At 52.8% G+C, this 26,313-nt stretch overlaps 1 protein-coding gene across 3 annotated transcripts; it reads right to left on the bottom strand.

The window, feature by feature from the left end:
• On the bottom strand, positions 1-25,660 carry SLC66A2 (solute carrier family 66 member 2). Of its 3 annotated transcripts, XM_081097284.1 has the most exons (6): positions 25,591-25,660; positions 24,957-25,276; positions 20,704-20,837; positions 16,726-16,779; positions 9,387-9,603; positions 1-1,655 (listed from the first exon to the last, which is right to left on the bottom strand). In XM_081097284.1, exons 2-6 carry the CDS (start codon positions 25,157-25,159, stop codon positions 1,448-1,450), a joined length of 816 nt encoding a protein of 271 aa, XP_080953410.1. In that variant the 5' UTR covers positions 25,160-25,276; positions 25,591-25,660; the 3' UTR covers positions 1-1,447. The 3 variants fall into 3 exon arrangements, with proteins under 3 accessions (XP_080953410.1, XP_080953412.1, XP_080953411.1); XM_081097286.1 differs by lacking the exon at positions 16,726-16,779 and having other exon boundaries at positions 25,591-25,647; XM_081097285.1 differs by lacking the exon at positions 25,591-25,660 and having other exon boundaries at positions 24,957-25,567.
• Positions 25,661-26,313: the final 653 nt, after the last annotated feature.

The following is a 26,313-nucleotide window of genomic DNA, read 5'->3' on the forward strand; positions in this document are numbered from 1 at the left end:
TCCAGTCGTTGATATTTTAATTTAGAGGCAACTACTGCTACAGACATCTCCCTTCATTTCTTAAAAATAAGTGCTTTAAAGCATCTTACAGGCCAAAGAACTAAGCAGAATCCTCAAACATTCAGGAGTTTTTGAGGAAAACTCGGGAGGAGGAAACCGCTTCAAACGCTTCTCACCGGCCACCGCAGACCCCTCAAGAGCTTTGGCACCAGCCACAGACAGTGCTGATAATGCAGAGAGCCACCCCTCCACCCAGCAGAAGGGAAAACAATGCCTGTGGGAGCCACACGGAAGCATCTGGAACACTTGGCCTTTGGGGGCCTGGGAGCTGGTGCAGGGCTGGCCTGGCTGAGATGCTCATGTAATACTGAAAGGGGAACAGATGTGGGGACTAGTGTCAGACCCGTGACCTCACCACCGCCACACGCAGCGAACATGGAGAACCATGCGGACAGGAGACGGCGGGCAGGGATGGCCATGCCAGGCCACCCCACCACCCTGGAAGGTCACTTCAGGCCCATCAGCTCATTGTGTGGGGGTGGGGCTGCTCAGCGTGCCCCCGTCCTGGAAGATGAGCATCACAGGCTGTGCTGCACATGTGCGCACGTCCCAGGAAAAGGGGAAAAAACCACGCGCAGCCCGCTTGGCCCACATGGGCGCTCGCACCCTGCCATACCCTATAGGACTCATGGAGAGAACTCCAGACTCTGGTTCCGACACCCCTGAGCTTGCTCTGGCCACTGCCCACCTGGCACGGACATGGGCTTGTCCCCTCGCCCCCAGTGGGAGGAGGCCAGTGTAACAACAAGGCCGCTGGACCCCCTACCAAGCCCAGGCAAGGGCTGAGTCCTGAGTACCTACGAGGAGGCCACACTGAAGGTGCCCAGGCAAGGCCACTCCAGCCAGATGGACCAGGACATAGGTCATGTGTGTTGGTGTGGCTTCCCTTCCACGTGGACACAAGATCCGGGCCACATGCTCTGTGCCCGGCCCATCCTGGCACAGGGTGCCCCCACCGCATGCCGTCCAGCAGCACGTCCATCCTCAGCTGTTCTGACCATGGGCCCTGAGGTGCTGGGCCCCAAGCGCTCCCAATGCTGCTTCTCATTCTGCACCCTGGGCCCGGGTTGACGGGACACGTCCAGGCTGAGACAGAGAAGCCTCCCCACGACCTGTCCTGCAGAGGCCTGTTCCGCCGTCTCCCGGGTTTGCGAGCGTCTCCCAGGCTCTGCAGGTGCCCTGAGAGCAAGTGAGAGCGAGACCTGCTTTTCCATCACCTTGAAAACATCCACAGCCCCGCCCATAGGGGTGAGGCCGTTCTCCAGCGAGTGAGTGCAGACACGGCACTCGGGCCCACCTGTCCACCGTCCCAGGGGCCCACGCAGGACGACAGGTGGCCAGCGGTGCCTGCAGCCAGCGGTCATATGTCTTTGTCCTCCTGGCTGCCTCAGAGGGCCTTGGCACTGGTGGAGTGCACTGCGTGCGGGGTGGGCTTCGGGGGGTGGCGGGAGAATGCGTAGGCCTGCGCCAGGATGGCCAGGTCCACCATCACCTGCAGCAGGCCGCACACGGAGAACTGCAGGGGGGCACCGTTCAGCAGGAAGTATGCCATCTTGAAGGTGTCACCACTTGTCCACATGAGCACCATCTTGATGCTGTGGAGAGACAAGCCAGGGTCAGGGGCAAGCCTGGGTCAGGGGGCCAGCCAGGGTCAGGGGGCACCCGGGCCCTAGCCTGTCCCTCCCAGCCCTCCCACCCTCGCTGTGAGGTCACTGTGTGTGTGGGCAGGAGGACAGGAAGCCCTTCAGCTGGAGGACCCTCAACCTCGGGGCAGGGACGGGGCCGGCACAGGGCAAGCCCACAACCTCACAAAGGTCCGTCCTTCCTGGCTGCAGACGCACCTGCTGTGGGCCCCTGGGGAGACAAGGGAGGGAAGACCACCACCTGCTCCAGGGGCCAGCCTGGCAGGGGCAGCAGCACCCAAGAACTTCAGGAGAGCAGCCCTCAGCCATAGGGACCCACAGAACTGGCATCGGAGGTCGTGGCTCCCGCCTGGCTGTGCCCTGTGAGCTGCAGGAGGAGCCTGGCTGGGAGGGGGCGGCTCTCTCACCTGGAGCTCCTCTACCCTGGCCCATGGAGCCCCCTGCCAGCACCTGGTCCATAGCTGTGGCAGGAAGTGCATGGATGGAATGATCCCCAAGGTGCAGTGTCAGACACCCTAGGAGGAACCTGCACAGCACTCCACCCTTCACATCTGCTTTGTCCAAACTGAAATCAAAGTAGAGGACCGCAAACCGTTAATGCTGGACTTTCCTCCACAGAAACACACACCCCCTTATCCACTCCGACACTCTGCTACACCACTTCGCAATCTGCAGGTGTGCTGACTGCTGCATGCACAGCTAGCACGCTCAGTTTTATGGGAAGTGTGTTCTGCAAACATCAGTACAAAGACACATCTGCATTTATCTCTCCTTAGGTCTCCAAAGTTGGGCTCACACTGGGGCCACTCACATGCTGGGGCACCATCGGGGAGGGGTGGGAGCTCATCCCACAAATGCAAATGGAAGCAAGTGCTGGGCTCTCAGCTCCTAGGAGCCACCAGCCGCAGCCCTGGTCAGACAGTCAGGGGCCATAAAGGGGGCATGCTGTGACCTGAGCCAGACCTGACAGGGGCCGGGTTTGCTCAACAACTAGAACTGAGGCTCCCAGGAAAAAGGCAGCCACCCACCAGCACCTCACGCGTACGTGCCGAGCACTGCCCCGAACAAGACGAGGTGGGCTACATGGCTGCCTTTTCACAGAGGAAGCTGAGGCACAGACAGGTTTAGCGACATGCCTGGTGGTACACAGCTAGTGCTTCTGGAGGGGGCAGCGCACAAAGCTGGAGGGGTCCCAGGACCACCTGTCACTGTCCCGGGGCTGCCTGCCTGGTGCCGGCTGGTGCCTCTGGGCCCTGAATGCACAGGTGCATTCCTCACCCAGGCAAGTGCAGACGTGAGGTCATCGCTGGGGCTGCGCTCTGTCTGACACAGGGCCATTTTTAGCTGCCCAGACGCCTCACCTGGCCTCAGCCCTCAGTCAGCCACTGCTTGGGGACAGGAGCCCAACGCCTTGCAGAGGCCCCTCGACCAGCTGCCCACGCGAGGGCTCAGGAAGGACAGGGGCACAGCAGCTAGTCAAATATTAACGAAGTTCCTCCTGCTGGGGTCCCTGAGAATCTGTTCAACAGGGACTTTCACCAAGCATGAACTCTGCTCTTTCTGATGCGGGCGTTATGTAACCCTCCCCTCAGTGATAGTGTGGATGGATGGATGGATGGATGGATGGATGGATGGATGGATGGATGGGCGGGCAAGCCTCAGAGGCTCTGCTCTCACTGCTCAGCATGCCAAGGATGTCCTAATGGGCACTAAGTCCAGACCTGGCCACTGCAAGCGGTTGTGTTTGGCCTTGTCCTGGGCATGGGAGTTCCACCCAAGGAAGCCCCCTCCAGGGGGGAAATAAAGCCACCGCAGGTTCCCACAGTGCGGGAAGCCCACCCCAAGCAGAGAACCTTGCAGAGGGGGCCAGTGTGCGTGGAAGGGGGAACTGTCACCTTCCAGGCCCAGGCTGTTTTCCCAGCTCAGGCTGGTGACCTGGGAGCTGGATTCTCTTGTCTAGTTCCCTTCATAACGTCCCCAACTCCAGCTGCTGGATCCTGCACCTGACCTTCCCCTCCCCCACCCACCATTTTAATCCCTGCTCCCATGACCTCATTCTTGACCCCCATTTTGCCTCCTCAACTGGGCTGCCAGATCACTATTCCTAAAATACCTCTCGCCTCATCCATGGCCTGTCCGGCAGCCAAGATAGCGCCTCCCAGACCAGTGCCCAGGAGATGAAAGCCAGACGCCTGCACCTGTCGCAGCTTCCTCACAGGCGCCTTCGGCTCATGCCCACCTCCCAGGGGCCTCGGCCTTCCCCTCCTTGCCACCCATCAAGAGCTCTCCCAAAATTGAAAATCCGCCCAACACATGTCCCAAAGGAGGTCTTAGTGATCCTGGGTTACACAGTGGGCTCTTGGATTGAAACCTTTGGTGCTGCAAAGGAAAACGTCAAGAAAGTGCAAAGATGAACCTCAGGATGAGAGAAATATCTGCAAATCGTGTGTCTGACAAGGTTCTAGTATCCAGAAAAATCTAAGGAACTCTATGACTCAATAATAAAAAGACAAAGGGCCAACTTTTAAAACAGGCAAAGGATCTGAATAGACCTTTCTCCAAAGTTGCATAAATGTCCAATAATCACATGAAAAGACTCTCGGCATCCGTAGTCGTTGGGGACATGCAAATGAAAAATGCATAACCCCAATGCGCCCCAGGCACTAGGACGGCCAGAATGAAAACGTGAGTGGGAATGAGGTTGTGAAGGTGGGGAGAGACCAGAACCCCACCCACAGCTGAAGTGGCAGGGATGTCAGACGGTACAGCCACTGTGGAAAACAGTCTGGCAGATCCTCAAATGACTGTTACACAGAGTTACCATGGGACCCAGCAGTCCCAGTCCTGGGTGTATCCCAAGAGAAAGGAACAAGCTTGTCCCCACAAAAACGTGTACACCAATGCTCACAGAAGCATTATTCACAACAGCCAACAGGTGGACACAACCCAGAAGTCCATCACTGGAGATGAACAAGCACAGTGTGGTCCGTCCATGCAGTGGAATATTACTCAACCTCAGAATGGAATGCAGCACTGAAACATCGCACGTGGGCGTCATTACGCAAACGGGGGCGACGCAGACACAAAGACCAAGCTCTGTGTGATTCTGATCATATGAAGTGTCCGGAACAGATGAACCTACACAGACAGATCATGGTGGCCTAGGCTGGGGGAGGGAGGTTTGGGAGCAAATGAGGCTTGATTCCTAATGGATTCAATATTTCTTCCTTTGGTGATGGAAATGTCCTAAAATTAGACTGTGGGGACAGCTGCACAACTCTGTGAAAATACTAAAATCCATTAAATTGTACACTTTAAATTGTATGGTGAGTTATATCTCAATAATTTTTAAAGAGTTCCAGGGCTTTTGTTGAACTCTAATTATTCCAGCCCTCCTCTTTATTGGGCTGCTGACTGGGCTATGTGTGCGTGTGCATGTAGTGTGTGGTGCACACCCTTAACCACACACATGTGTAGAACATCCCCACTCACCTGGCCTATTATGTGTCAAGGAGGAATAAAGATATACACCTGGGGGCAGAGAGGTAAGGCAGACAGGGCCCTGCCCCAGGAGACCTGTTCCATTTCCCAGGCAGCAAGACTCCAAGCTGCTGGCTCCAGGGTTCAAGGGCAGTGCAGCAAGACCAAGTGAGCAGGTTCCCAGAAATTTCATTAATTAGAAGGTGAACCAAATACTAGAACTAAAACTAAAAATAGACAAATCCACAATTATAGTTGGAGACTTCAACATCCCTCTCTCAACAAGTGATAGAAAAACTAGGCAGGAAAGCAGCAATCAGAACTTAACAATGTCAACACAAATAATCTAATAAATATTTAGCGAACAGCCCAGCTAGCGTGGCTCAGTGGTTGAGCATTGACCTATGAACCAGGAGGTCACGGTTTGATTCCCTGTCAGGACACATGCCTGCGTTGCAGGCTTGATCCCCAGTAGGGAGCATTCAGGAGGCAGCCAATCAATGATAGAGAATCACTGATGTTTCTCTCTCTCTCTCCCTCTCCCTTCTTCTCTGAAATCAATAAAAATATTTTTTTAATTAAAAATAAATTTAAGCCGAAACCGGTTTGGCTCAGTGGATAGAGCGTCGGCCTGCGGACTGAAGAATCCCGGGTTCGATTCCGGTCAAGGGCATGTACCTGGGTTGCGGGCATATCCCCAGTGGGGGATGTGCAGGAGGCAGCTGATCGATGTTTCTCATCGATGTTTCTAACTCTCTATCTCTCTCCCTTCCTCTCTGTAAAAAATCAATAAAATATATTTTAAAAAATAAAAAAAATAAAAATAAATTTAAGAGAATTATAATCATACAGAGTGTGTTCTCTAAACATAATGGAATAAAATTAGAAATAAATAATGGAAAGGCAAAAAAACCTCTAACCACATGGATATTTTACAACACACTTCTAAAGAATCTATAGATCAAAGGGAAAGTCTTGAAATAAACATATGCATAGTTATGAATGATGAAAATAAAAATAAAACATCAAAGTTTGTGAGGCACAGCTAAAGCAGTACTGAGAGGGTATATATAGCATTAAATGCTTACATTAGGAAAAAGAAAGTCTTATATTAATAAATTAAATAAAGATAAGAGCAAATATCCGTGCAATGTAAAACAGAAAAGTCAACAAAACAAAGAACTGATTCTTTGAAAAGATCAATAAAATTGACAAACTTCTAGAAAGGGAGATATATATAGGGGTGGGCAGAAGTAGATTTACAAATAATATAAGTAAATAAGACAATAATTAATAAATAATAATACGAAAATAAAGTCTGTGTTCCACATGTTAACTATAAACCTACGTTTGCCAACCTCTATAAATTACCAGTAATGGAACAGAGGGCATATCTGCAAACATCAAGAAGACAAGAAGGGAATATTATGACCAACTCTACATACTTAAATTTGACCACATGGACTAAATGTACCAATTCCTCAACAAATCTAAACTACCACAGCTCACCCAATATGAAATAGATCATTTGAATAACCCTATAACTCTTAAAGAAATTGAATCCATGATTTAAACCCTCCCCAAAAAGAAACATCCAGGTCCTGATGATTTCATCAGAGAATTCTAGTACATGCTTAAAAAGATTAACACCAATTTTGCACTATTTCTCCCAGAAAATAGAAGACATGCCAATTCATTTTATGAAGATAGTGTTCTCTTAATACCAAAGCCAAAAAAGTACCAGAAAAATAAAAACTACAGGCCAATATCCCTCATGAATGCAGACACAAAAATCCTTGACAGATCAGCAAGTAGAAATTAGCAATTTATTTATTTATTTGTTGTTTGTACATCGTGACTAAGGGAACTTTATTCAAGGGATGCAAGGCTAGCTCAATATTTGAAAATCATCAATATAATTATGATCGGCTAAAGAAGAAAAATCACATGATCATATCAATCAATGCAGAAAAGGCATTTGACAAAACAACACTCATTTAATATAAAAACTTGCAGAAAAACAGGACTAGAGAACTTCCTACACCTAGCATTATACCTAACGGTGAAATACTGAATGCTTTCTCCTTATGATTGGGAAAAACACCTCACCCACTATCACTGCTCTTGTTAAACACAGTGCTGGATATTCTAGTTAGTGCAAGAAGGCAAGAAAAGGAAATAAAAAGCACACAGACCAGAAAGGTAGATATAAAACCATCCCCATTTATATATAATTAGAGGCCCGGTGCACGGATTCATGCACATTGAAAGGAAATTAATTAGAAGGTGACCCGCAGGGCGGGACTGGGCGAGACAAGCCAGACATGCCCTGGAGCCAACCTCCCGTGGTCCTTCCCCAGCCGGCCACATCTGGGGCAGTGCCAGGGCTCGAAGAGCATCTGTGGAGTGACAGGGGTCCCTCCGGCAGGTGGGGTCCCTCAGCCTGGCCTGTGGGGATCAGGCCAAAACCAGCTCTCTGACATCCCCCGAGGGGTCCCGGAGTGCAAGAGGTTACTCTGCAAAGTTGCTGTCACTTGGCAGCTCCTGTGTTGAGCAGCTGTCCGCTGGTGGTCAGTGCGCGACATAGCTACCGGCAGGTCAGCCGATCAGCTGGCCACTTAGCCTTTTATATATATAGATTGTTTACACAAAAAATCCAAGGTCTATAAAAAAACTCCTAAAAATAATGAGTTCAGCCCTGGCTGGATGGCTCAGTTAGTTGAAGCATCGTCCCGTACACCAAAAGGTTGTGGGTTCAATTCCCAGTCAGGTCACATACCTAGGTGGTGGATTCAATACCCAGTCAGGGCATATATGGGAGGCAATCAATGAATATTTCTCTCTCACATTGATATTTTTCTCTCTCTCCCTCTCCCACTTCCTCTCTCTCTAAAAACAAGCATTATAAGCATGTCCTTGGGTGAGGATATAAATAAATACATATATACATACATCCTATATAATAAAAGCCTAATATGCTAACTGTCCAGTCAGCTGTTCAACCAATCAAAGCATAATATGCTAATGATATGCTAAGGCCGCTCAATTGCTCGCTATGATGTGCACTGACCAGCAGGAGCAGACAGTCAACCAGTAGACCAGTAGCTATGACATACACTGACCACCAGGGGATAGGGAGGTTAGCTTGCTGCTGGGGTCTGGCCAATCAAGACTGAGCGAGATGGGCCCGACCCTCCCTGGACCCCTCCCACAGTCCCTCCTCAGCTGGCCAACCTCCCACGTCCCTCCCCGGCCCCAATCATGCACCAGTGGGGTCTCTCGGCCTGGCATGCGCCCTTTTGCAATCTGGGACACCTCAGAGGATATCGGAGAGCCAGTTTTGGCCTGATCCTGTAGGTCAGGTTGAGGGACCCCACTGGTGCACGAATTCATGCACTGGGCCTCTAGTACATACATAAAATAATGAGTTCAGCAAGGTGAATGATACAAGAGAAACATACAAATTAACTGCATTTCTATACACTAGCAAGCAAATGGAAAATGAAATTTAAAATGTAATACCAATTACAGTTGCTCAAAAGCAAATGAAATACTTTGGTGTAAATTTAATACATGTTCTGGACTTGGATCCTGAGAGTGCATCTCATGACACACCCCACCAATGGCCGCACACCTCTGCTACTGTGAGCAGAGCCTGCTGCCCTCCATCCCTATTCCACACTCAGCTCCTCCCGCTCAACAATGCGGGAGGAGCAGCTCTCCGATCCCGTCACCTGTTTCCTGCTCAGGGGAGGGTCTCAGCTTCTCACCTGTCACACACAAGCACAATGCTCACGCGTTAGAGGTCAGTGGATCAGCCCTAGCCGGCTTGGCTCAGTGGATAGAGCGTCAGCCTTCGGAGTGAAGGGTCCCAGGTTCGATTCCAGCCAAGGGCACATGCCTAGGCTGCGGACTCAATCCCCAGTAGGGGGCATGCAGGAGGCAGCCGATCAATGATTCTCATCATTGATGTTTCTCTCCCCTCTGCCTTCCTCTCTGAAATCAATAAAGAAATATATTATTTAAAAAAAAAGAAAAAGAGGTCAGTGGATCAATGTGTTTAAACCAAAACTGCTCTCTAACTGGCTGTTTCACAAATGTAACTGAACACAAAGCAGCCAGATTTGTACCCATTTGACTTTTACCGAACGTATGTGCACCTGGTGCCAACGGGGACAGCACCAGTGACACGTGCCCACCCACCTCATGCCCTCCGTGGACTGGTAGCGGTGGTTGCGGTACAGCTGCGGCACGCCCAGCATGGCCTCGGTCAGCACGGCCAGGAAGCCCAGGGTCTCCACGAACAGGGCTGAGTCGATGGACAGGTATGTGATGTAGCCTGCGATGCCCGTGAAGGCCAGGACACACTGCAGGTAGTCCGCAAAGCTGCTCCAGTGCCAGAAGTGGTGAGGGTCAAAGTCTAGAGGGAGAGAGACGTGAACCAGACTTCAGGTCAAGGTCAGTGTGAGGAGAAGGATGTGAAATGAATGAAGAGATGAAGATCAGTGTGACTAGCAAGATGTGAACTAGGTGAGGGGGTCGAGATCACCATGAGGCCCCGCCGGCGTGGCTCAGTGATTGAGCATCGACCTATGAACCAGAAGGTCACAGGTTCAATTCCCAGTCAGGGCACATGCCTGGGTTGGGGGCACAATCCCCAGTGTGGGACTTGCAGGAGGTAGCCAATCAATGGTTCTTTCTCATCACTGGTGTTCCTACCCCTCTCTCCCTCTCCCTTCTTTTCTGAAATCAATAAAAGTATATTAAAAATAAAAGATCACCATGAGGAAGATGAATGTGAGCTATGAGGATCCAACTGCTCTCAACCAAGGAACTTCTGAGGAAGACTTCATACAGATATTAACTCAGCATAAAGGATGCTAAACCTGCAATTCACCCTAAAATAGTACTGATACTCAGATAGTGCAGGATCACTCCAGAACCTCTGGAATCTCTTTCCTGGGTTAGAATACCCGCTCTTCCCCTCCACAACTTTAGATTAATCATGTGTCTCCATTTCTTTAGATGTAGAAGAGGAATAATGTTACCAAGCAATTCAGGTTGTTTTAATGATTGAAGTAGTTAATCTTCTGAACCCTATAAAGTGTCCAGCCCATAATAAAGGTCCTGAAAAGATATATAATTATTATCACTACATCCTGAGTTGATAGAATATTACCATTTGCTCAACAAATTCGTCCTGCAGAAACCAAATGTGGAAGAACTCACAGAAATCAAAAATTACATTTAGATGATGGTCTGTGGCAGGTCCTGGGGACAGAGGCAGCTTCAGGGACAGTCAGGGAAGTGGAGGGGTGTGATGTGCCGAAGCCTGACCCGGCCCTTTGGTTTGCAGAGTCTGGAGCCAGGGCACCTCGCCAGCAAAAAGGCCCAGCAAGGGCTGCACGGGTGGGCGAGGACATGAGGTGCCAGGACTGGCCGTCCCGGAAGCTAGGAAGAGGGCGTCTAAGCTGCACATGTGCCATGTGTCCCAGGAGGCACTCAGTCGGGAAACAGGAGAAACGGAGCCAACCACACCCAAGTTGTCTCACCACTAACTGCATCACAAACACGTGGACCCCACGTCCGCCATAAACCACACGCTCCAAGCCACACCAGCCTGGGCCATTTCTACACATGAGAGAACAGCCTTTCATCTGGATACTCGCCTCCAGGCAGGGACCCCTCGCTGAAGGCACCCCCTTCACCTGCCTCCGAAAGGCATCTGTTCTTCCTCAGGATGATCTCGGGCCACCTGGGACCCTATGTCTGAGGTCGCCTGCTGCCCACCCCCCACCCCCGCCCCCAGCAGGACGAGGAGGTCTCGTTGGAAAAGGTTCTCAGGGACACATTTGTCACTACCCAGCAGCTGGGACCTCGAAGGTGCAGAGCTATTTTCCACACCTAAGGGCTCCGGAATTAGAGACCATTCGATCCCGACAAAGGAAGAGGTCCCCTCAGAAGCTCAAACACTCATCCTGACGACAGTGCAGCTGGCAGAGCTGACCACTGGGCCAGGGCTCACGGGGGCATCTACTCTGACCATCCCCAAAGGGACAGCCATGTCCCTCAAAACCAGCCCCACGCGGCAGCCCACAGTGAACAGGTGGTCTGGGGATGAGACACCCGGCTCCTGGGTCCATGGCCGGCCCCTCACGGCCCCCGTACCAGCATCGGGCAGGCCGCTCACACCTAGCCTCTCATTCCTCCTTTAACAGAGGGAGAGTGGGGGCCTCAAGGTCAGGCAATAGGCCCCCCACTCCCCAGGATGCCATCTGAGATCATCGCTGAGCACCTCTCTAAATGGAAAACGAGGCCGCATGGCTGGGCTGGCCGTGACCTTGGGGGCCGAGACCCAGGATGGGGTGGGAAAGGGGCACATCTGGGGACCATGCCTTCCTGAGCCCCTGACCCCGCCCCTCTAGCTGAGTCATCGGTGTCTCTCTCCATCTGGGAGGCCCACCTGCAGGTGCGCGCCCCCTCTCCAGAGGGCTCCTGTGTCAGCACCTGGAACCCCAACAACCCAAATGTGCGGGACACCAAGGCAGAGCCACTGGCCAGAAGGGACGCACAGGATTTGAACCTGAACCCTGATGCACTGCCCCTGCAGACCCAAGGATGAGAGGACGGTGTACGGTGCCCCGCCAGCCGTTTGACCCCCCTGAGCCTCAGGATGGCAGCGCCCGCCCCGCCCCCAGGGGCCCTGTGGAGGCTGTGTTGTCACATAATTCAGATGGAGGTCGGGACCCTCACATATCCCTCAACAGCAACCCCTGCCCACACACCTCAGCCTCTCTGAAGGGGCCACACAGACAGGTGCTGGGTCCCCAGGCAGTAGTGGGACCCCTGCAGACCGAGGGGCCCCCAGACGCGGTGTAAGGGGCAGGGAGGACAACACAGCACGAAGCCCGTCCCTCAGAACAGCAGCTGGGTGTCAGTACGGGTCAGCTGAGGGCCAGTGTGTCTCTGCTCGACATGCACCCCAAGCCGACGAGAGCGACAGAGCTCCGGCTGCTCCGCTCTGACGGGCAGGGGCAGAAGAAAAACCCGTCCACAGGAGCTCCTGGCCTCCCAGGTGGTTTCCAGTGGCTCATCCTCGTTACAGCTTCAGAATTTAAACCCACTGATGACACAGGTTATGCAACCGCTGGGCTCCAGACCAGGCAGCCCACCAGCACCCCCGTGTGGCCTGTCCCCATCAGTTCAGGCAAAGTCTTTCCAGCTCAGAGAATGACATCCCTCCAGTGGTCCAACCCTGGTCACCGACAGAAAAGGCGTGGCTGTCCCACAGTGGCAGCTCTCAGTGGCCATGGCAACGACAGAAACCCGCTGGAGACAGTGGGGCCTCCACGTGCTCCCCTTTTGCAGCAAGAACCCCCTCAGGCGTCCCTGCTCTCACAAGACCCCACGTGTCCCTATAGGCGCTGAGAGTGCAGAGGGCTCAGGCCCCCACAGCCCCCTCCTCTCTCACAGAAGCTGCCTGTGGACCCCGAGCCCCTGTGCCCTCCCAGCCCAGCTGGCCCCCAGGTGCCTGGAAACTAGGGGGAAGCTGCAAGTGCTGAGGGCTGTCCTGAAAAGGCCACCAGAGAGGGACGGACTCCCACCCCAGGCTCCATGGCTCCAAGTCGCCTCTCAGGATTGGGACCAATAATTAGGGCAGGCCAGCTGGTAACCACGTGGCCAGCAGCTCTCTCTTAATCAGGGTCACACCCAGGGAGGAGGACAGGCACTGGCTCCAAGAGGGCCTCCCATCACGGCCCCATGACCCCACGCCTCCTGTGGTAGCTGTGACACTCACACCTGCGACACAAGGTAAGAAGGGCCCCGTGCCAGTGTGAGCCAGCCCGCCTCCCGGAACTTGCCCCGCGTCTCATCTGTGAGTCTGAGGATGCGGGGGAAGAAGAGCTCCAGTCAGTCCTGAGTGCCTGGACCCCCACAGAGGGGAGCCCACACCCACCCTGAACCTACACACACCTGGCACGCAGCCACCTGTGGGAGCTATCTGCCGACCCCGATAAAAACCACGGGGAATTCCAGGTGGTGAGGTGGGAGCAGCAAAAAATAATCCAAGTCCACTTCTCTGGGGAATCCGCACGGAAGGCACGGCAGGGAGGAGGGACCGGGAAGCCCCGAGTGATGGGACAGACGGAGCCCAGGCTGGTTAAGCAGGAAGCCGCGTCACACCTGAGTCCTGGTGGCCAGGACTGCAGACCCCAAGTAAGCCACCCGTCCCGGGCCCACGGCAGCAGCAAGGACTCCCACATTCCCACTGTCTGTATGCTCAAGCCCACAGGGACAGACAGGTGAACCTCCTAGTTAGGCAGTTCAGCGATGGAAGCAAGAGGGCACTGAGGGTCTTGGCAAAGGGTCACCACAGCTGCGGAAATTAACTAAACATCCGGGATCCTGGAAACCTGAACGATCACCTTCCAAAGTGACAGCCAGGGGAAGTCTCCCCACCTGGAACCAAGGGAAACATCTCGTGTGTGCAAACCCCAGGCCCAGTTCAGACGCGCCTCTGACAGCCGCCGGCCTCCCCTGGCGGACTCGGCGAGCAGAGAGCAGGGCGCTGACCCGCGAGGGCACTGAGCACTGATGAGGCTGCTGGGCACACGTGCTCTGAGGGCAGAACACGCCCCTGACCTCAAAGGCTTGATGCAGAAAAGACAGAAAATATCCTGTTAATAATTGTTAGAGTGGTTACAGGATCACGTGAAAGTATTTTGGTAAAAAGCAGATTAACGGTAATTCACCAGTTTCTTTTCACGTTTCTAAGGTGCTGCCTGGAAACCACGCACATGGCTGGCTTCCTGGCTGGCACTGCATCTCCACTGGGCAGTGTTGTCCAGCGTTAATGAGGCGCCGACCGGCCAGCCCGGAGCTCTGCCCAGGTCATCTGGAAATCCAGGATTTGTAAATGAGGAAGTGCAAGGGCGGGTCTGACAGGACCCTTTCCTACGTAGGAAAAGCCATGAACCTGCTGGGGCCACTGATGGCCGGCTGCTCTGGTGGGACGTTCAGTGTGGTTACAGAGCGCAGTCCCGCTTTTAAGAAACAGACACTGAGTGTTTGGATGTCATCAGCATGGAGCCAGAACAGAAAACCAACCGAGAAAATCACCACCACCAACATTGGTTCTCTGAAAAAATCTGTAAAATTGACAAGCATGTAGCTAGAATGACCAAAAGAAAAGAGAGAAAGAGAGAGGAGTCTCAAATTACTAACATCAACAATGAACATCAGCACCAACATCACGGAAATAAAAACAATTGCAAGGGAGCACTAAGAACAATTGTAATCCAACAGGTTAGATAACTTAGGTTAAATGGACAAAAAAAAAAAAAACTATTAAGACTAACTGGGGAAGAAACTGAAAAACTGAATAGGCTTATCATAAATAAGAGATTGCCTTAGTATTTTAAACACTTCCCACAAAGAGAAGCCCAGACCCAGATGGCTTCCCCGGGTCATCCCACCAAACATTTAAGGAACTGATAAACTTGCAGTGAGCAATAAATAAGCCCTGAGATACACTGTATAGTATGGTAAACACAGACAGCAATACTGCATTATAACCATAAACTTGCTTAGAAACTAAAATGAATTATTCCAACCACTAAAAATAAATAGTTATGTAATGTGAAAGAGGTGCTAATTATCGCTACGATGGCAAGCATAACAAGACACATAAATGTATAAAATTACATGTACACCTTAAATTTACACAATGTTGTATGTCATATTTCAATTAAAAATTTTTTAATGAAGAATTGATACCAATCCTTCACAAACTCGGAACAGTTCCCATTCCCCACTTATTGTATAAGACCAGTTCTATCCTGACACTAAACCCAAAGTCATCACAAGGAAAAAAGATCAGTATCTCTTAAGAACATGGACACAGAAATCCTCAACATATTGCTAGCAAACAGAATCTAGGAATTTTTTTAAAAGATTATACATCTTGATCTGATGGGATTTATCCCAAAAATGCCAGGTTGGTACAACATATAAAAATAATCACTATAATATCTATATCTATAATAATAAAAAGGTAATATGCTAATTATACCAGACGTCCTTCCTGATGAAGCCAGGGCCAGAGGGAAGCCAGCCCGGGTCCCGGGTGCCTTCCAGCGGCTGGAGGAGGGAAGCAGCCCGGGTCCCTGGTGCCGGAGGGAAGCTGGTGCCGGCACCGGGGGAAGGAAGGCCTACTCTTGCATGAATTTTGTGCATTGGGCCTCTAGTATATATATAAAAGGTTAAGCGACTGTCCAACCGGTAGCTATGATGTGCAATGACCATCAGGGGGAAGATGCTCAACGCAGGAGCTGCCGAGCTGCAGTGACTAGGCAAATGTGGTTCTCGAGTGACACACACTGGAACCAGAGAGGAGGGAGCCCGATTCTGGGGTGCATCACCCGAGAACTGCCCTCTCGCAATCCAGAACCCCTTGGGGGGTGTCAGAAAGCCGGTTTCGGTCCGATCCCCACAGGCCAAGCCGAGGGACCCCATCTGCAGGAGGGACCCTGCTCACTCCACAGATGCCCTTTGAGCTACAGTGCTGCCCCAGGTGCGGCCAACAGGAAGGGACTGCAGGTGGGTGGCTCCAGGGCGTGTCCGGCCAGTCTCACCGAGTCCCACCCCGCTGGCCACCTTCTAGTTAACTTCCTTTCAATCTGCATGAATCCGTGCACTGAGGCACTAGTAGTATAATAATGGAACAAAGGACAAAAACCACATGGTCATCTCAACAGACACAGAAAAGCATTTAACAAACTTCAACATCCTTTTATGATAAAAACACTCAACAAACTCAGAATAGAAGGTGCTTACTTAACCTAATAAAAGGCATCTATGTGAAATCCATCATGCTCAATGGAAAAGGCTAAAGGCCTTGTCACTAAGATCAGGAACAAGACAAGGGCGTCCACCCAGATCACTTCTAGCCAGGGTAACTAAGCAAGAAAGAGAAATAAAAAGCACTCAGATTGGAAAAGAAGAAGTAAAACTATTTGCAGATGATATGATCTTATATATATAGAAAATCCTCACACATATCCACTACAAAACTCTGAGACCTAATAAATGATTTCATCAAAGCTGTAGGACACAAGATCAATATGCAAAAATCAACTTTATTTCTACAAAGTAGCAATGAACAGTCCAAAGTGAAGTGAAGAAAACAAATCCATTTACCATGGCATCAAAAATAATAAAATACTTAGAATAAATTTAACAAAAGAATTCCAGAACGTGTGCTCTGATCATTTCTTTTTTTCTTTCTTTCTTTCCTTCTTTCCTTCCTTCTCTGTCTCTCTCACAGACCCACACACAGAAAGCAGCAGGCTTCTAGGAACTGCTTCATGCTTGAAAACAGCAGCTATGAGCTGGTTAGTTTACGGGAGTCGTGGCCACACTTGGTAAAATGAGTCACATGCACGGTCAGGATGCAAACACAGATGACAGACATGACAGAGAGGGACAAAGCTGCCATGAGATGAAACACGGGAGTGAGCAGCCTCATGCAAGGGGTACATACCCAGATATGACCGCCTGGGGGGCACTTTGACTTCCTCGTCCTTATTATCTGCAGCTACATTTAAAAAGAGAGAGAGAAACAGAAAGGAAGGAGAGACAAAACAGACGGGTTTAACGCAGATAAGCAGCTGTGTCTCCGGCCCTCTTTGCATTTCTCTCTTTTAAAACCGCTGGGACAGGAAAACCATAGATTTGGGTGTCTGTGCATCAGGAAATCTACCTTTGGGCTATTTTTCTCTGAACCTACCCTCCCTCTTTCCAAATAAGTGCTTGGAATAGGGGGAAGGAATTTGGGGCCAAAAATGAAAAGTCGCCCATTCTCATTTGACTACTAAGGTGGGAGGTGGCGTCTGCAGTCACCAGGTTCTGCTTCTGCGGCCACACAGGCCCAGGATCACAGCGCCACCAAGAGGGCTGCCCAAGAAAGCTGTTTTCAGGAGACACTCCCCAAGAGCTGGTTCAACACATGCCGAGGAGAAGCAGGGAGGCACTGTTACATCCCACCAAGCGACCAGCCCAGCAGCTCCTGACAGAAGGGTGATGATTCCTTCCAGTCGGAGGCACCCAGCTCCTGCCCCTCCCTTGCCAACAGCCCACCCCCCGCCCCCCCGCCCCGAGACCTCCCGACTGTCACTGCCCGGGACAGCCCCCGAAGACCCTGGAAGACACCGCAGGGCAGAGAGGCAGCAGGTGGGTCCCTGCAGGTGGGTCCCTGCAGGTGGGAGGTGGTGAGACAGAAGAGTAGGACTCCAGTGAGTCACCTGATCACAAAGCAGAGGTGGATCAAAGGTTCTGTCATCTGCCCCAGGCAGTGGACTCACCTAAAAATGGAAATTGGCAAGTGAACAGCTAAAAGCAAATACCAGCCCAGCTGCCAGGACTGGGGACAGCGGTGGAGGGTTTCACAGCACCACACAGGCTGCGGCCCCACGCCTCCCCTGCCTCCCTCCCCAGCACCGCCCCCTGGATCTTCTGGGCTCTGACGACCCAGAGTCACGTGGATTTTCTCAGCTTTTTCTTCTACTTTTTTATTATTATTATTATTTAAACCAAGTTCACCATTGAAAGGGAGAGGGGAGGGTGAGGAGTGGGGTGGGTACGGGTGAGAACTCAACTTAGCTCCCGTGCAGTTCAGATGCAAACAGCCTTTTCCCTTCCCATGTCCAGGCCAGATCAGCCCAAGCCCAGCAGAGCTCTGCACGTGCTGAACAACAGGGAGCAGCAGGGCAGGGCTGTGAGGGGCATGTGGGGGTTCAGGGTGGGAAGAGGCACAGCCCACATCGGACCCCTCCCTGCACAGCATCAAGCTACCTGAGGTTTTGTGGCTGGAAAGCGACATGATCAGATCTGTGTTTTAGAAAAACCTCTTTGTGTGGGACAGACGGAAGAGACCGACGTTAGAAATGTTTTCAACAATGCTGTCCTTCCACAAATCTGCCCCGAACCCACTCCAGACCAGGCCCACAGTCTCCTCTGTCCTCACTGCTCCCCACCAGGAGGGGTGTTTGTCCATGTCCCCAATTGTCGGGGGGGGGGGGGGTGGCCACACCCCTGCAGAGGGAAGCTGTACGATTTCCAAGACTAGATCTTTAAAAAGACACAGTATCTACCCAGTTCTCTCCAACATGCCACTTGAAACCTAGGCCATATTGTGTGGACACCCAGGCTACGTGAAGAGGCCATGTGTGGGTGGTCCAGCAGAGAGCCCACTGAGGTCCCAGGTGACAGCCAGCACCCACCCAGACATGTGAGCAAGGAGTTAATGAGAGAGAGAGAAAAGAAAATAAATGAATGAATGTCAGGGCCATCCCTGCCAAGCTCTGCCCAAAATGCAGATTCCTGAAAACTCGGTTCCACTCATTCAACTTGTTGGCAAAATTCAACAAGTGGCTGGAGGACTGAGCTGCTGTCCTTGCTGTAAGTGAAAACGGTTCCCATTGAGAGCATGCCCCTCCCCCACTCTCACAGCCAGCAAGGGTCAAGTCCTCCGTCGTCCATCTGTCCGTCCATCTCCACCAGGTCTTCCCCTTTCCTCTCCTGTGACGCCATCGGGCCCAACTGAAAATTCAGACAAGCCCCCTCAAGGCCCCACCTTAACCACATCTGCAAAGCCCTTGGCCACGGGAGGAGACACCTCCCAGGTCCCCATCTGCTCACCAGAGGTCATTGTTACAAGTCAGACTCCAGCCCTACCCCTGAGATTCACTGTTTAACTCAAGCCCAGTTAACGGAACAGAAATATCCCTGTTGGAAGAACCTACATAGAACACTGGAAATCAAGAGAAGTGATCAGATGGCCACCATCCCTCCGCTCATCAAGAAGCCTTCTAAGGGAGGTCCCCTGAGTCACAGCGTCCTGCTCACGGTGCCCGCTGCCCTCTCCTGCACCAACGTGAAGACCTGCTGGCAAAGCCCCAGGGAAGGGGGGCGCGTGCACAGCTGAGGAGGCACGCCTACATGTCAGCGAGGTCACACAAATGTCCAAGCTCAAAGGCCGCATGGCCTGGAGGCACCCACACCTGCTACATCTGGCAGCGTACCTATCACACTACTTCAAACAGGTCACAAACCTGCTCTCAGGTTTCAGAGCCAGAGGCAGAGGCGTGCAGCCTGGGCACACACGGCCTCTCCTCCCACCTGTGTGAGGCTTAGGCTGCCCTGAGATACCCCCACACTGCCCCTCTGCGGCCGGCCAGGAGGCCAGTGCCCACGGAAAGATGAGGTTCCAAGGGACACAAATCACAGAGAGAAGGGGCAGGAGCCGTGGGAGCAGAAAGCTCTTGTCCAAGAGAGATTTAGGGCCCAGTGCCTCTCCTCGTAATGGCCCTGTTCACTGAGCCCTGCTACCTAGGCAAGACCAGCCACACAGTCAGCTACACGGGCTCTGGGGTGACTTACCGAGTTACAATAGGGGGCTGGGGACAGATCTGCAGAGGAGAGAATGGCATCAATGGGGAGAGAGCACAAAACATGCCAGCCTGGCCGGTGTGGATCAGTGGTTGGACATTGATCTAGGAACCAGGAGGTCATGGTTCAACTCCCAGTCAGGGCACATGCCTAGGTTTTGGGCTCGATCCCCAGCAGGGGGCGTGCAGGAGGCAGCTGATCAATGACTCTCATCAGTGATGTTTCTCTCTCTCTCTGTCTCCCTCTCCCTTCCTCCCTGAAATCAATAAAAATACATTTAACAAAACAAAACAACATAGGAGCTACACCAGGGGAGGAACCACTCAGGGAAAGATGACCACCAGGAACAAAAACACGAGCAAGACCCCGAGTCCACAGACATCCCACACGAAGTGAGAGCTGTCACACTTCTAGTGATTAGAAGAAAACCAGAAGTAAGGCTGATGTCCAAACAAGGCAAGCCAGCCCAGAAGGCGCTTCTCCAAAGGAAAAGGCAGAAACAGGAAGAGAGTCTTCGCTCCGAAAGCCAAAGAGTCCAGGGGCGCTGTGGGCTGCGCCTGCAGTCCGTGCTGCCCAGGCACGTGCACCCGGGTGGTGATCCACCTGCATCACAAAATCCTGGCTGGGGGGGGGGGGGGGGCATTTTTAACAAGGCATGTGCGAAGACCCCAGTGCACTCGGCCGTGGGGAAGGTTTTACGTACAAGCCTCACAGAAAGTCGGAGATAAAACGGCCTTCTCAGAAATGTCCTCCTGACCTGGTCCAGCCAGAGAGGAGCCCAGCTGACCGGGCCTCTATCCGATCCAGGCTCCGCAGGCAGCGAGATCCCAGCGAAGAGTAAAACATCAGGACCAGGTAATAGCTCACCCACCCTCGAGAGAAGAAACGATCATCTTGGATTGTTTCACATTATAACGTTAAAGTCACGTCCCATCCTGCAAACACCATCCGTTACAGTGTCATGTGGGGAGACAAGCCGCTGGGACGATGCGGAGCGGAAGGGGCTCTCATTCCACCTACAGACAAGTTTTGCCGTTTCAGTGGCTTTAAACTAAAGTTGCCGATCACCCACCTGCAAAGAAACGGCGTTTGACATTGAGCTCGTTGGCCACGCGGACTTCAGTGCACAGCTTCAGCATCAGCAACATGGTGACGATCATGACGATGCTCTGCCAGAGCAGCGGCGACTCGAAATGCCTTCCAAACCTGCGGGTGAGACGCCACGGCTCAGGAGGATGCCCCGCCAAGGGCCTGGTCCACGCTCCCCGCCCAGGACCACCAGGACCGGACAGCCACCTCCCCTGCAGCTGCGAGTGCTGGGCTCCAGATTCCATGGGGGACGGAGCTGGTGCAGGGACGGGAGGTGGGGGGTCGGGGGGACGGCGAAGGGGCAGGAAGACCAGCAAGAGCTGAGGAGCCAGGCCCAGGTGAGGAGAAGGTGCTGCGGGAAAAGGGGTGATCCGAGGGACTTTCTCAGCCAGAAGCGGGAGGTCTGCCAGGGGCTGGTTCCTGCGCACCACAGCCCCCAGGCCTTCTGGCCTCAGTGAGCCACGGCCTCAAGCCCTCTCTTCCATAAATTGCAGCTATAACCCTAAGGCGGTTGGACGACATTTCTAGTCATTTCTCAGAACTGGGCTCCCGAGATGATCCAGAAGATCGACTCACCCAGAGGTGAAGGTAACACGAGGGACAGTGAAGGTTCCATGTTAGACTGAGCAGCCGGCATCACAATAAAGTAAGTCAGATTAGGGACCCCTCCCTCCATCGTGCAACTTGGGCCATGATGTCAAAAGGGCCAGTTCCGTTTTCTAAATGTTCAACAGAAACAACAAGTGACCAGAGAAATGGTGGAGGAAATATCAAGTTTGCACTTCTCCTTACACGACACACCAAGAATCAAATCTACACGAACTCAATGTTCACAGTAAAAACGAGACCATTTAACATGAGTGACATGGAGCACAGGTGAGTACTTAAATGATTTCAGGATGGCTGAGCAAGATGACAAAATTTCTAAAAGCACAACTTTCCACAAATGATACACAAGGGACAAAACAAAGATGAAACAAAGTTCAACATCACTAACAATTTTTAGAAGCCAAACAAAATAGGAAGATACCTTTCTTACTTAGGAAATTACTTAAAACTTTTTCTTCCTTAAATGCTTTTTGTTCCTTAAATAGTCTGTGCCGGCAGGTATGTCACCACAGCACTTTCTCTCCTGCTGAGCATGTGGGTTGGCACAGCTCTTCTATTACAGAGAAGCCAGTCGAAGCGAGTTCTCCCCTGGTTGTTGCGTACACCTGTCTCACCCCGAGGGAAGTACACATTGCAGAGGACATGCGATGTTCTATCAAGTCCAAGCAAACGTTTCTACAGGAACACCTTCTCTACCCCTCAAAATAACAAAATATATGTATCGAGTGGAAGAGAAGTTGTGTTTCTACTTCTCTGTGTGGCCTGAGTGCTATGGCCATTAGTAGCAGAATGTTACCACGTATCTGGTACAATGTTACTAAATCTTCAATACAGTGTCACCAGACCTCCAGTACAGTGTTGGTGTCTTTTCAAAACAATGTCACTGCATCTCTGATACAGTGTTTTCATCCAATAGGGATGGGGCTTGAGAACTACCTCCATAAATGCATGAGGCTCTGCAGCACCATCCACGCACCCTGGCCCAGTCCATCTCCCTCCTCTCTACAAAATCACCAGCCTGCAAACATTAGGTACAAGATATCACCTAGTCCTTGTCCTGGCTTCTAATACCACAAAGGCCAAATCCTGTACATCAGCATTTTATGGAGTAGAATCTGCTGAATGCTAGTTTTGCAAAAGGATGGTAAGAAATAAGGGCATAGGAGTTCCCCAAGTTTCAGAAACCCAGGTTTGCATAGTGTGGTCAGCCCCTCCTGTAGAGCCCCTCATATCCTGGCACCACAAATCTCTCGGGGCTTCCCAGGAGGACTGGAGCTCTGAGGACTGTGGTCCCAGCCTGCTTTGGGAAACGCACCCTCCAGTGTTGCTAACTGCAGCACTGTTCTGCTGTGGACCCAGTTCCCGCCTCGCCTGGAGCCTGCCACAGTCCCTGAGCTGTGCTCTCCCTCCCCACCGCCTACAACCTATGTGTGTACGGTGCAACCCACACAGCGCTTCCACCAAAGTGCAAACGGAAGCATCTAGCCCAGCGCCTGGCACATGGGAAACCCTCAAAAAATCTACTAAATTAAATGGACTGCTAACTAACCCATGTAGCCTGAGAGGGACACAGGCTTTGCCCTCAGGGCGGTGGGGTCTCAGGTGGGCAGAGAGGTGCACATCAGGACAAGTTGTAAATGGAGGCCTGCCCTCCTGCTGGTGTGAAATGCAGAAAAGTGCACCCCCAGGCCAATGCTCCCCCTCCTTGAGGAGGGACCAGCACCTCTGCCAGCCCTCCCTTCATCCCACAGGTTTCCTCAGCCTTCCAGAATGCTGACTGCAGGCGGCCCTGTGTGCTCACATGGCAGCCCGTGACCCAAGGCCTCTGACCCAGGACAGCTCAGGATGCTGACTCTACGGGAAAGGACCAATCGGATGTACAGAAACAGACTTGCCAGTGGACCAAGGTTAGAATTCCACAAAGGCGCCCTATGCTGTGTGAGGAGAGCGCTCAAGACTTTCTCAAAGACTCAGGCCCTGTGGTGGAGAGAGAATATTGGGGCCCAAACACATCAAATGCCAGTTAAATCCAGAGGCACTGACAAGATGGCCTTCAAGAGGCTGGTTTAATTTCTGACTCCTCCAAACCAGGTACTGGGATGTAGATTAGAGAGCCTGTTTTCTTTTAGCAGTGTTGAATGACAAGCACACCGAGGGGCAAGACCTCTAAATGGAACTATTTTCCCATAAGGTAATCCAACTCTGGTAGTTTCCTCCCCGGTTGGAGAAAACTTATTCCACGATAAATTTTCTGCCCCTCACCTGACACCGTGCCTGGGCCTGGCTCCCAGCACACCGTCCAATGGTCCAATGCGCTCAGTCAACAATAGTGTCAGACAATATGTTTCATCTGCTCCTGTTCAAGCTTAGCCTTCAGGTCAATTTAGCAAAGGAAAGCAAGGTGTTCCACTGCCTCGAGGCCCCTCAGCCAAAGGGAAAGGAGGAATCTTCAAAATGCTGTTTACAACTTGTGCTAAACAAAAATGAAGCCCTGTAACCCCTCCCTGAAAAGTGGGCTTGCCAGGTGACAGACGCAAGATGTGACTGACTCACGGCTCACCTTTTTAAAAACCCCAGACAGGAGCAAAACTAACACCAAGGAAAAGTGAATCAGAGTAGGCTGGGGCCTGGGCTGGACAGATGCACAGAGCAGACAGAACTTCTAGGCTCAGGACATTCGTATCTTCATTATGATGATGATTTTGGGGTGGGGGGAGGGTTGTTTATTAAAACTCATCTAACTGTACATTTGGAATGGCAATTTTATTTAATGAAAAATCATACCTCAATAATATTGGCTTAAAATCAATTAGCAAAAAACAAACAAACAAACAAAAAAACAGCATGATTACTCAAACAGTGACCAAAAGTCAAAAGAAGGGGCCTGAAGTCCTCCTCCCCACCTGGGCATCAGGCCTCCCCTGAGCAGCCTTCCTGCTGACAGAGGGGGATCTGGGACCACCCCGATGGAGGGAACGTTCCAGATTTGGAAACCTTAGAACGAAGCTATGAGACCTCTTCCCATTTCCTCTGGACATTCACCCTCCCAACTATGACTGGCTTCAGCAAGTGTTAAAACTAACTTCAAGTTCCTTACCGGAATGCAAATGATAAAAGGAGGAAGTTGGGCTGGGAGGAGCAAGAATAGCCTCTTCAGTCTTAGCCAGAAAGTGGACTTCCTATTCAAAAAATAAACAAAACCCCAGACCACAGAGAAAGCTAAAGGGGATGGCCCCTCCCACAGCGGCCCCCCAGCGCTGCTCCATCAGGCTCAGATGTCCCCTCCTGAGGGCTTCACTGGCCAGCCAATGTCCTTCCTACTGGTCACTGCGTTTTGCTCCTCACGCTCATTTACTCTGTTGTTTACTCCCCCCTGGTCCCCCAAGCAAATTCCTTGAGGTCAGGGGCCTGGGGCTAAGCAACTGACAAACACCTGAGTGACAAGGCATGAACACTGACACCTGAGATCACAGTGAGAGTCTCCACTCCGATCCCACCATTTTCCCTGGGAAATCATCTCATCCATTTCACCACCTCCTTCTCAGGAAGTACAAACACCTCCACCCCTGGCCTCCTCGGAGGAAGCCAGCTCTCGGGAAGCCCCACAGTAGGAGAGCCCTGGCTTACCAGAAGAGGATCCGTAAAATATTGGCCACCAGGAGCACCAGGCACACGTAGGTAGAGAAGCCCTCGGCGTTCTGAGTCCTCCGGATGTCCCGGTACTGCGGGATGTAGGGCACCACCCCTCCGAAGACCATGGCCCCGGCCGCCCCCCAGGAAACCAGCTGGTGCAGCGGGACCAGAAGCCAATCCAAGCCTTGAGCGTCCATCGCGAACCCCCGTGCCGCCCCGCCAGCGGGCTGGCGTCCACCTGGCCGCGTCCCCTCCGCTCCACGGACTCCTGGAACGCGCGCTGACTGTCAGCCCCACATGGCCGCCGCCGGAGCCTGGCAGGGGAGAAGAGGGAAAGAACTGCGGCCGGGCCTCGAGCAGAGGGAGGCGGCGCTCCGCAGGGACACCCGGAGGCACGCGGGACTCCCAGCTGGGGCGCGACTCCCGCCTCGGACGCGCGCGTTCAGGGCGCCCTGGGCGCGCGCAGAGGCATCGCTGGGGGTCAAGGCGCGGGCGCACGGCCCTGGGAACGGCGGACTCGGTCTGGAGGAACTCGGTCTCGGAGAGGGATCGGTCCTGGGGACCCGTACAGCGGCTCCCGCCCCGCGCCCCGTCCCACGCGCAGCGCAGATCCCGCCCCGGGCCTCACCAGCCGCGCCGGCTCCGCCCGCCCGGCCAGCGTCCGTCAGTCTGCCGGTCCGAGCCCGTAGCCCCGCCTCTTCGTGACGTCACAATGCCAGGGCCCCGCCCACCGTTGCCGGGACGGGCGCCGGCGGGTCCTAGAGAGCAAATCGCGCCGGGAGATGGGGACCCGGCGCGGAAAGGTGGGGGCTGACACCGCTCGGCCGCGCTCCCGGCCCGCGGTAGGAGATGCCTGCCTGACTGAGCCGCTTTTTCGGGGGCAGGTGCCCGCGTAGACGGTCCCCACATGTCCCCGGACGAGGGCCATGTAGACTCGGCGCTCAGCCACCGGGAGCGGAGGAGGGAGTCCTGTCATCGCCCCGCAGTCAGCGCGTGGCCTGGGGACCCCTCTAGTGGGGACAGGGGCTGTGTCGGCGGGGGACAGCACCCTTCGTGGGGACCAGGGAGCGGCCCCCAAGTGACTCCAGGGGTCCTCCCACGCGGTCATTCTCTGGCGGAGTCGGGGCCCCATCCTGACCCAGGGGACACCCCCCGAGTAGGATCAGAAGTTCGGGGGTCTCACGGGGTAGGGTAGGTGGCTCTTCTGGGGACAAAGCCCAGCAGCCTCCCAGGGTTCTCAGTGCTCCCGCATCACATATGCTGTTACTGCTCCAGCTCAGCCCCACAGTCTTGCCTGACCACAGTGGGCCCCAGGGCCCAGGACGCTGGGGCCGGGGCCCAGGTGGGTGGT

Source organism: Myotis nattereri (assembly GCF_964212035.1).
Source record: "Myotis nattereri genome assembly, chromosome: 8".
NCBI lineage: Eukaryota > Metazoa > Chordata > Mammalia > Chiroptera > Vespertilionidae > Myotis > Myotis nattereri.